The sequence below is a fragment of the Anabas testudineus genome, chromosome 16, assembly GCF_900324465.2.
Source record: "Anabas testudineus chromosome 16, fAnaTes1.2, whole genome shotgun sequence".
NCBI lineage: Eukaryota > Metazoa > Chordata > Actinopteri > Anabantiformes > Anabantidae > Anabas > Anabas testudineus.
The window spans coordinates 11,968,947-11,980,041 of NC_046625.1; the positions used below are offsets into that span (position 1 = coordinate 11,968,947).

At 38.6% G+C, this 11,095-nt stretch overlaps 1 protein-coding gene across 4 annotated transcripts; it reads left to right on the forward strand.

The window, feature by feature from the left end:
* The first annotated feature begins 723 nt into the window (after positions 1 to 723).
* Positions 724 to 10,841, forward strand: LOC113170665 (solute carrier family 45 member 4-like). Of its 4 annotated transcripts, none has more exons than XM_026372848.1 (14): positions 724 to 965; positions 1,968 to 2,078; positions 2,279 to 2,498; positions 4,462 to 4,650; positions 4,741 to 4,920; positions 5,265 to 5,932; positions 6,110 to 6,259; positions 6,376 to 6,624; positions 6,768 to 6,887; positions 7,071 to 7,170; positions 7,284 to 7,364; positions 7,477 to 7,607; positions 7,729 to 7,797; positions 8,028 to 10,841. In XM_026372848.1, the coding sequence occupies exons 3-14, from the start codon at positions 2,282 to 2,284 to the stop codon at positions 8,313 to 8,315; spliced, it is 2,442 nt and encodes an 813-aa protein (XP_026228633.1). In that variant the 5' UTR covers positions 724 to 965; positions 1,968 to 2,078; positions 2,279 to 2,281; the 3' UTR covers positions 8,316 to 10,841. The 4 variants fall into 4 exon arrangements, with proteins under 4 accessions (XP_026228633.1, XP_026228634.1, XP_026228632.1 ...); XM_026372849.1 differs by having other exon boundaries at positions 1,968 to 2,013; XM_026372847.1 differs by having other exon boundaries at positions 725 to 965; positions 1,968 to 2,498.
* Positions 10,842 to 11,095: the final 254 nt, after the last annotated feature.

Sequence of the window (11,095 nt, forward strand, 5' to 3'; positions counted from 1 at the left end):
TGCCAAATTTACATCATACAACAGAACACAATTAACCATTACTTTGAGCTATTAAGTTTGTTTGGGATGTTGACGAGTACAGTTTCCATTTTGGCAACATAACAGAAATAGCCTTAATAGCTTTAACCTTTTTCAAAAGGTGTGTTCGAGCTGCATTATGTAGAAAGTCTTGAGAAATGGACAGAACAGAAGTGCTGACATTAACAGAAGAAGATTCTGATGAGCAACCTAACACCTACTTGTGTATCCTTTTCAACTATGATGTAACCCAGACTACTCATATTAAAGGATAGTTTGGCCTGTATCATACACTGACTACTTCAGAGGATAGATATTGATGATAAACGTTTTGAAATGACAGCCATTTTCTTTGCAGTAGAGGGCAACATTATTCTCCCTACGGTGTACAGGGGAGACCCAAAGATAATTTCTGAAGTTAAGTGCTTAAAAAACTAAAGCCGTTATTAAGTTAACGTTTAGAGAGTGGCTGTTGAGCTATATTGTTCAATTGTAAAGTTGTATATTATGTGCTGATGGGGGAAAAATACTTTTCACCAGCAATGATCAGGAGATTTGGGTGAAAACAAGGTTTGACTGCATCAAATACTTTGCTTTATGTAGCCTGTTGTTCTCGACTTGTGTTGATTAACTTAAATGTTTAAATGAACCAACTAACATAATTATTCTTAATAGACTCTCGTTATTATTATGGGAAATATTGATTGATGCCCCGCCCTCTGTAGTTGAATGGTCAGATGACGTCATTGGCGAGGTATTTTAACCACGCCCCGCTTTGTTACTGTGGAAACCAATAAGATTGATGAGCGCAGTAAACCAGATGGTCACTGTTAGCAAGGTTAGCTAGGTAGCTAAAGTCAAATCGAGAGTTTTGTCACATTTTGGAAAATACACACAGTACGGCATTGTTTCTACTGTACTTTAGCTTAAAAGGAAAACCATCTCAGGTATGTGAAATCTTCCTGTCTTCATTCTGAGTGGCTCTCTATGCCCAAACTTGCTGCAGTTAGCTGTCTAAATTATTAACGTTAGCCAACCTAGCTCGCTAAGGTAACGTTAGCCTGTTAGTCAAACCACAGTTAGAATAGCTGAAGTTAATCTAGAGTCAGGTGTTTTTTCCTCCAGCCGGACGGAAACACTTATCTTTAGCCATGTGCACCATCCCCACACAGTAAAAATAACTGAAATGCCTCGTCATGAAAAGTGCTAAGTTAGACTGTTGAATAGGTCGGTCTGTCAGAAACACGCATTTTCAGATCTGTCAGCACACACAGATAAAACATAGAATAGCACAGCACTGTCACACCTGTGAGAAACGTTGCAAAAGTTTCGTTTACCTTTGTTTAAACATTAACTTACGCGATCTAGCCTCTATTTAGAAACCGTCCTTTGTTTGCTTTGGAAAAGGTAGACACATAGTCGAGGGAAGTTGAATCACATCGTTACATGGTATAACGTTAGTTAATGTAAGTATTTAAAAGGGTGTGATCCGCGTGTTTCACAAGTAAAAAAATTGTGCAACAGTTTTGGTGTTGTGAAAGCGTTGATTTATTTTGCTCATGGCAGCAATTGGTACAAAGGTTACGGTTAGAGGTGAAGTCGCTGAGTTTATTCAAGTATAAACCCCTAAAACAGTAAAAAGAAAATGGCCAAGGTTTGATAACTTGGCTCTTCTTCTATTATGACACAAGTCTATTCCCTCATTAAAGTTGTTATGTGTGCAAGAGAGTTTAAAACTGTTTCTTGTGTACTTTTATTCATTGAGACATCTCTGAATTTTTATAGCCAAGAAACCTTTGCTATCAAGTACTTACAAAAAGAAACATTTTTAAATGGTAATATTTAACAAGAATTCAGAAAATAAGTAAACCAGGTATGTTAATACCAAGGCTATCTCCTTTACTATTCTTTGTGTATTTTACTGTCTAACTGTATCTGTTTTTCTGCAGGTTGCTGCGCGACTGAGTGGATTTCCGTACACTTTGACCCTGACAGGTCCTGAGGTGCACTTTGCTGCACATCCACAGCTTTGAACCCAAAATGTGTTGACAATCAGAAATGTTAGCTGATTAATCTTTCTGTATCTTTTTTTCTTACACATTGAGTCATCAAGATTAAAACCAAGAATATTATGTTCTAGTTGCATATGTTAATACAATTACAATTACATAGATTAGAAAATGATAGCAATAAGTGACAATTTTTCAGAATTGATCAGAATAAAAAAAAATTTACCCGAAATCAAACTGTGATGGGATAGGAAATGGAGAACATTGAAGCTTCAGATAATCCAGGGAAGAGAGGATTCATGGAAGAAGATAAAGAGAATGAGAGCGAGAGTGAGAGGGAGCTAGAGGAAGAGGGCAGAAGTGTTCAGATCCATCTGCATCGTTGGGTAATGAACGGGGCAGTGATGTTTGGACGTGAGTTCTGCTATGCTATGGAAACCGCATTGGTCACACCAGTGCTGCTGCAGATAGGTAAGGAGACACAATACAGCCATATAGACATTGAAACACACCTTTTTTCCCTTAGGTAAATGTTCTAGTGATGTCACTCTGCTATAGATGAAAACTCTGTGTTATTAACACTATCTGTGATTGTTTGACTGAATACATTTTTTCAACTATGTTAAGTGTGGGACAGAGACGTTACTAGAACTGGCAACTTGTACATAACAAAAAAGTGTCACTGATAGGCATGTATGGCTTCTAAATGTGAATTGCAGAAGTTACAAGACCCCTCTTACTTAAGGTACAGTACACATTTGTGTGGTTCTGATAGTGTGGCACTATAATGTTGAGTGTTTACATTAGCTATAATGTATAGCACAGTTACAGTTTAAAAAAAATAAAAGACATTACTGAATAGACAGAATATGAAGCAGGTGCAAACTGAACTAGAATTACTGCATTGTGGTTGTATGACTCCACCAACCAGTAGTGTTGTAGTTTACACTCTGTCCAGACTCATTCTATTACTTTTATGCATAAGTCCAAGTGGATGTTTGTGCCAGATGTAAGGCATTTCTGAAATATAGCTGCCACATTTTTCTGGCTGGGTATGACAAAAATGTTTAACACAGCACATTTCAGTCTCACTGTTTCATCACTGTTCACAATATTTTAAGATAATAATAATAATAATAATAATAATAATAATAATAATAATAATAATAATAATAATAAAAATCCATAATGTTTTGGAAAATATATTAGGAACTTCCATTTCAAGAACATATACAAAGCACTTTGCTTTGTATTCTTGTGGAAATATAGTGAGTTACATTTTTTTATTTAGTCGATCCTTTTAAAGTGTGTTTGTAGAAACACGGGCTCTTGTTTTCTTTGAGTGAACCTAGAGTCTAAGAAAAAGTTACTGTAAATTATGGGCTGTATAATGTGGCATCTAGTTGACACTAGGATGAATGGAATAAGATCGTTGTTCTGGTGTAGTAGGAGACGGAGCTGAGGTGGGACTGCTATGCACTGCTCTTTAAGATTTCATAAATGTGTTGAATAACTTTCCTTTTCCTCATTCCTGCATATATCCTTGTCCACATGCATCAAGCAAAAACAAAACATTGGCCTAAAAAAAACTTCTTCATAGTGCTACTAGTCTAAAGCGTGTAGTCCCCTTTTAAAGAGACAGGGAACAACAATGCAAAGAATAGTCAGTGCTGTTTTGTTGACTTAAGGGCAAAATAGACCAAGAGCAGCTTGGGTAACATGTTATTCCCCTGAGAACCAGCCTGCTAACCAAGCCAGCTCATTAAATTGGAGTTCATCAGATTTATGTACTGAAAAAAATTCCTTTTTCTTATATGGGGTGGAAAGTTAGTATATTGTCAACAAGCCAGCACAGTTGTCTTCCCATGAATTTTACATGTATGCAGGCTGAACTGTCCCTAGTATTAAAATAGCTAAGGGTCAGTGCTGTATTTTAGTGCATACTGGAGCATAGTTCAGTTATAATGGAATCATCAGGATGTGCCATTCTCAATCCATAAGTAGAGCAAACTGCTTGAGAGCATCCATTTCATGTGAACGCAAGTGAACACTTGAAGATAATTCCTTTAAATCTGGCGCAACTGTAAACTTCGACTCACTGTTTAGATTTTGGTGGTCAAAGGTCAAGGTCAAGTTACAGTCATCTCATGTTCATCCAAATTTATGTTGTGAATGTAATGTCTCAGAAACACCTTGAGGGAATTTCTTCAAATTTGGCACAAAATTGTCACTTAGGCTCAAGAAGGAATCAATTTGATTTTGAACAGGGAAAACAGGGAAATGGTGATGGAGCTAAAACGAGGCTTGGCATAATGTAATGCACTTGGTTTAATCTCCTGCTTTGGAAAATAACTATACTTGTAGTAAATCTTGGCTTTAATTGGATTTGACCTCACCTCAATGCATAATCCATTCTGTTTATGATTGTTTTTAGGTCTTCCTGAGCAATATTACAGTTTAACCTGGTTCCTCAGTCCCATCCTGGGCCTCCTCTTAACACCTGTGATTGGCTCAGCAAGTGACCGTTGTACTCTGCGATGGGGACGGAGAAGACCTTTTATTCTGACCCTCTGTGTGGGTGTACTACTGGGAGTGGCACTGTTTTTAAATGGATCATTAATAGGTACGTTTGAGGTTTCAAAGAAAATCCCTTCTTACAGATTGTAATAAATACTGTTAACCCAATCTGTGTACATATTTGGTGTTCTTTCAGGCCTTTCCATTGGTGATAGCCCTAGTAGTCAGCCAATTGGTATTGTCCTTACTGTAGTTGGTGTGGTCGTTCTCGACTTCTGTGCTGATGCCTCTGAGGGTCCAATCAGAGCTTACCTTCTTGATGTTGCTGACACTGAAGAGCAAGATATTGCTCTCAATATCCATGCCTTCTCTGCAGGTAAAACTTTCCTACCTCTAAGCAATGGGCATTAAAAACTAAAATGCAATTTGACATTCGCTGGGAAATATTCGAAACATGTTGGATTAGTGTGAAAACTTGCCTGTCTATTTTACAGTTGTTTATGTAATGGTAGGTGACCGTCGCATATGATTCATCTACCACCCATCAAAGTGTTGTCTATCACCATGGTCTGACACCTTTTTAACAACTGCGCAGCGCACGTATTATTATCATATAGTTGTTCCAGCTGATCCAGCTGTGAAATTTGTAATAAACATTGTGCTCTTGTGTCTTGACACAATAATTGACTTGTGTATCTGTGTCTCTCTCTGTGTCTCCAGGTCTTGGTGGAGCAGTGGGCTACATGTTGGGTGGTTTAGACTGGACTGGCACAGCTCTGGGCCGAGCATTTAAATCACAGGAACAGGTCCTCTTCCTCTTTGCAGGAATCATCTTCATTATCTCTGTAACTCTGCATTTGCTAAGTATCCCCGAGCAACCTTTCACACCATCTAACCAGCTTAAAGTCACAGGAAGTGGGGAGTCTACCAGCCAGTCGTCTTTCAGGCCCATTGGCCACACACCACCTTTACTTGAGATGATCGCAGAGGAGGATGCTTCTCCTCAAGCCCTGGCCCAAGAAAACACAGAATCAGATACTGAGAAAGATGAGATGGACTTCCTTGCTGTGGAGCGAGTGAGAAGTAACAGTGATTCAGTCTTAGCTATGCCAGATGCCACAGTCGAGTTGGATCCAGACCTCGACCCTGATACACAACTCTTCCTGCCAGAGGTGCATCACTACCTACATAATATGCATGGAGAGCTGAAAGATGATTTCAAGCCATCAGAGCATAGTGTTCAGTGCTTGTCTCCTCTTGGTGGACCACCCACCCGTACCGATGTAACTGTCTTTGAAGCTATGAATTCAGTTATGCCTGAGCTTAAGAATCCAACAAATGTTCCTCATTTCCTCATTCACATGACTTCTGGCTCACATCTGAGACAGGTAAAATGTTCTGCTACAATTGCATATGTTAATGTTGTTACTAATTACTATGAGGGTGTAGAACATTTCCATTGCCTGTACTGAAAAGACATAATTGTGTCAGTTTTATTTTGGACTTGTTGTCCAGTTTCAGCTTGTTTTTGTGCCTCTGATGTGTACGTCTCTGTCCTGTCCCAGCAGGTCAAGGCTGCCAATGGTATCAATGCTTGCTTGTCCTCTTCTGTCCACTGTAATGCAGTGAAAGACCACGTGTCCACTAAACTTGGGAACTGCCCACCCAACCTATCAGTTTCAGCACGACCACATCCACACACCTTTTACAGACAAGTACAATTGCCTTAATCATTTTTTTAAATTACTTTCTTTAATAGTCATTAATATTTGCTTGGCAGTGTAGATCATTTTGCAGATGTAAAAAAAGCAGACGTCTTTTTTCTCTCCAGCCCTCCTTCACGTTTTCGTACTATGGACGAGTGGGCTCACAGCGCTATAGATTACGACGGAACGCACCTTTGAAACTTCGGCCACTCACTGCCTCGCGCAGTCTGAATGATCTGAGTGACCTCCAGCGGTATGCAGGCAGGAGGGAGTTGGAGCTTTCATCTAGCAGTTTGTCATCTGACGGCTCCAGCAGTATTGGAGGACCAGACAGGGGTACAACTGTTCGACTGCTCTGGTTGTCCATGTTGAAGGTGAAGTGAATTGGAAATTGATGGATTTTTTTTTTGTTTTGCCATTACACTGCAACATTTAGAGGGAAGTGACTACTGTTTGTGGGGAATCCCCTCTCTATTTTTTCTCTACTGATCTCTACTTTCTTTTTTGTCCTTGACAGATGCCAAGTCAACTGTGGAGATTGTGTGTGTGTCACCTCCTCACTTGGTTCTCTATTATAGCTGAAGCTGTGTTTTACACTGATTTCATGGGGCAAGTCATTTTCCATGGAGACCCTACGGTACAGACCGGCGCCCACACATACAAACACACACTTAATGTACCCTGTTATTTAAAGATCACATTTTGCATTACATGCAGAAACACACATTAGAGGGACACATACTGCATGCTACGCTCTACAATTTATGCCAAATGTAACACTCTAATGTCAGATATGTTGTGATTACTCCACTTTTTCCAGGCACCAACCAATTCTACTGAGCTGCATAGTTATCACAGAGGAGTACAGATGGGCTGCTGGGGGCTCGTTGTCTATGCTACTACTGCTGCTGTCTGCTCTGGTGAAAAACATTGTTTTCATTTTTAGATTACCATTAAGCTAACTATTGCATTTCTACACAAAGAGTGATTTAACTATAGCAACAACATATTTCCAATATTTTTCTCCACCCAGCCATCCTTCAGAAGTACCTGGATAACTTTGATCTAAGTATTAAGGTCATCTACATCGTTGGAACTCTGGGATTCTCAATAGGTCACTTAATAGATAGGAATATATGAATGAAAACTAAATTTCCAAATAGTCGAAATAGTAGACAAAGAAACATTTATTTAAAATAACTTTATTTCTATACCTGTTATTTTAGGAACTGCTGTCATGGCAATCTTCCCTAATGTTTATGTGGCCATGGTGACAATTAGTACCATGGGCATCATCTCCATGAGTATCTCCTACTGTCCATATGCATTGCTTGGACAGTACCATGAAATTAAAGAGGTATGAAAGACACCAACAGTACACATGCACATCTATGCTCCATGCCTTGCCTCACAGCTGTCAAACAACTGCAAAAGACTACAATTTCAGCTGCTCACTCCCATCTTGTTCCTTTTCTCAGTATGTTCACCACAGTCCAGGAAACACTCGAAGAGGTTTTGGTATTGACTGTGCTATCTTATCCTGCCAGGTGAGCATTTGAACTTATAAATAAATATACATGTAAATATATGTAGGACAAAGTTATTCTGGTGCAGTTTTGGCTGTAGACTGTTATAAAATAATAATAATAAAATAATGTGTCTATCCAAATTTGTCTTACATTCAGCATCGGCTCTTGATGTTGTGATGAGAGTAAGTGGAGAGTGTTATCACAGTTTATGCTGTTGTGGTGTGTCACAGTATTTGCTCTACCTCCAGGTTTATATCAGCCAGATTTTGGTTGCATCTGCTCTGGGAGCTATGGTGGAGGCAGTTGGCAGTGTACGTGTTATACCTGTAGTAGCCTCTGGCGGCTCCTTCCTTGGCTTCCTTACTGCCTGTTTCCTTGTCATTTACCCTGATGTGGAGCCCAGCAGCTCAGAGCAGGGGCAGGGCTTGGTGGATTCAGAACAGAATGGAGAAAGGACCAGTGACCAGCGACTGGATATACTTAACCTCACAGACAAAGATGGTTTGAAGAAGACAGATGACCAAGCTGTTGCCTGAACACAAAACAGGTGGTTTTTAATGGTTTAGGTTTATGCTTATCATGCACCAGCTGCAGAAGGTAAGGATTTTACCAATGTACATGATCTACAAATATGGCAAAAAAGAAAGATGACAAAAGAGGGAAAACTTGGCAGAAAGCTGGCATCTCATCTAGAAAAATCTAGGTGGGATGGATTTAGATAGTTCTTGGAGTTGAGGACTGTCTAGAAGAGGAAATCTCACTTTTGGGCTGCTCTGCTTAACCTGTTGCTACCTCATTGACATTGCGGAAAATTAAGCCATTTACTCGCATATAACCATATAAAAGTGATATGGTATTGAAACTTGCATTTCTCAGACCTTTATTGGACAAAAATAAATGGGACGTACAGAGGGCACTTGCTGTCATACTTTTGAACATACTGTCACACTGATGCTGCTGAATGAAGTAATACAAAATATTACTTCACACTCCAACAATGTTAAATGGACATCTAATAGTAGAATAATAAGTCTTATGTAAGAGCGTTACTTTGGGTACATCTGTTTTACTTTTGGGTGCCAATGTGATTATATTGGAGGGTAGTGCTTATTTCACTTTACGTTCAAGGATGTTTAAAAGTAATTTTATGTATACATTCCAGTTAAAGTTGAAATGGGGTGGCACGTTTGTCATATAGTACACCACAAAATGTAATAACTGAATGAATGCCCAAGAAAGCCTTACACTCACTGATTAACTCATTATTTGTTTACCTTTGGGTACTTAATGTCACAGTCTGAAATGGTTCAAGAGGCCTGTAATGCTGCATATTGAATGATACAGAGGATCACTTCTGTGCAAAGCATCTATGCAAAATTCCCTTAACTGGGGTGTTGAGACCAAATAAACTTTGAAGAGATGGGCAGGACCTTCTAGTTACTTGTACATCTCAGAGTAAACAACATTAGTGAAAGCACTTTGTAAAAAAAATGTTCAGATTCTTACATTTCTGTCTTGATCTTGATACACTAGCCGTCAAATAAAAATAAAGTCACACACCCTTTTATGTTGGACCCCATTTAGCTTTGATTACAGCACACATTCACCTTCACACATTCATGCCATTGGTTCATTAAGCGTCTGCAGTGTTATATTGTCAACATTTATTCCCATCCAGAGTTGCATGAATTTTTCATTGCCTTAGATCAATAAGCAAAATGTTCTCTAGCACATCCCAAAGATTCTCAATGGGGTTAAGGTCTGGACTCTGTGGTTGCCAATCCATGTGTGAAAATTATGTGTCATGCTTCCTGAACCACTCTTTCACAATTTGAGCCCTCATCTTGGAGTATGCTTGTGCCATCAGGGTAGAAAAAAAACATTGATGGAATAACCTGGTCATTCAGTATATTCAGTTAGTGAATATAGACCTGACTAACTGCAGCAACCCCAGATCATAACACTGCCCCCTCAGGCTTGTGCAGTATCCACTAGGCATGATGGGTGCATCACATCACCTGCCTCTCTTCTTACCCTGTTGTGCCCATTAATCTGTAACAGGGTTCATCTGGACTCATTAGACCACATTATCTTATTCCAGTTCTTAACCCGGTTTTAGTAGTTTCATCATGTCCTTAGATGTTTTCTTTGCTTGGTTCATGCCAATAATGTGACTCCTGAAACAGGTTAACCTCTTTTCAACGACCACAGGATGTGTCCTCCAACATGATTGTTTAAGAAATGCAAAGCTACTCACTGCATCAGTTAAGATTAAATAACTTGTTGGCAGCTTAAACATAATTATCTATGTAGTAATTATCCAGCTGGTGGCTCTTACCTATTTACTTAGTTAAATTAGGTGGTGACTTTTTTTGGACGGGCAGTGTATATGACTATAGCTGTGCTTTGCCTTCAATGACAGAAAACTCCAGTATGTTTCTAATATGTTTGCTGACATTTAGGGCTTAATCCTTGTTCTGTCGATCACATCTCAAGGGAAAGGAGTGAGATAATCAAAATTATATAATTAAAAACATTGTATTTGTAAAGAACACAGAGACTCTGCTAGTGTGATCGGTGTGTGGTTCTGACGGTTTCTAACGCTTTTTTTTTAAAGTATTAATTAAGTTAAGATTGAAAGAAACTTGGTGATGGAGCAAAACATATTTTGTTCCTGGTTCAGTATTTGGAGTAATTTAACTTCAGCTGCTCTAAATGTTTCTGCGATAGTTCTCTTTCACCAGGTTGATTTGTTTTCGTATGTTTATGCTAATTTGGGGCCAAAATGACCTTCTTGAAAGAGTTTATCCAGATGTTAAGATTTTGGGTTTGAAAGTCAGTCATTGGTGTATTTAAGTGATTGTTTGTTTTTTTTTGTTTTTGTTTTTTTAGCACCAGGACACTTTTGTACAATGAAAACACTGTATTTTTATACAGATTATTTGAAATATGACAATTAATGTACTTTCACTTGGTTCTGTAGCCTATAGCCTAGATACATTGGCATGACTGGCGTTTATGTATTGTATGTTTGATACATAATAAATGCTCTATTATCCTTAGTTGTATACTTTATTTGTGTAACAATAGAAATGTGAAATTGGTCAAAAACAACAAAGTGAATTAAACCACTTAGTTAAGTTACACACTTTACGTTCTAAGTGTTAAACTTCCTGTAGACTACATTATGCTCAATTATTCAACAAGTTTAGGCCAGGGAGAGGTTTAATAAAGAATTTAATAAAAAGGCAAAATTCACCTAAACACAGGATTTTTATACTTCCCAGTTAAATTTATTAGAGTTTGAGACTCTACA

Bases quoted from the DNA above. Each gene is read 5' to 3' on its own strand.
- LOC113170665 (XM_026372848.1), top strand. From the start codon at position 2,282: ATGGAGAACATTGAAGCTTCAGATAATCCAGGGAAGAGAGGATTCATG. The intron at 6,260-6,375 runs GTACAATTGCCT...TTTTCTCTCCAG, and splicing joins CACACACCTTTTACAGACAA to CCCTCCTTCACGTTTTCGTA. The intron at 7,365-7,476 runs GTCACTTAATAG...CTGTTATTTTAG, and splicing joins AACTCTGGGATTCTCAATAG to GAACTGCTGTCATGGCAATC.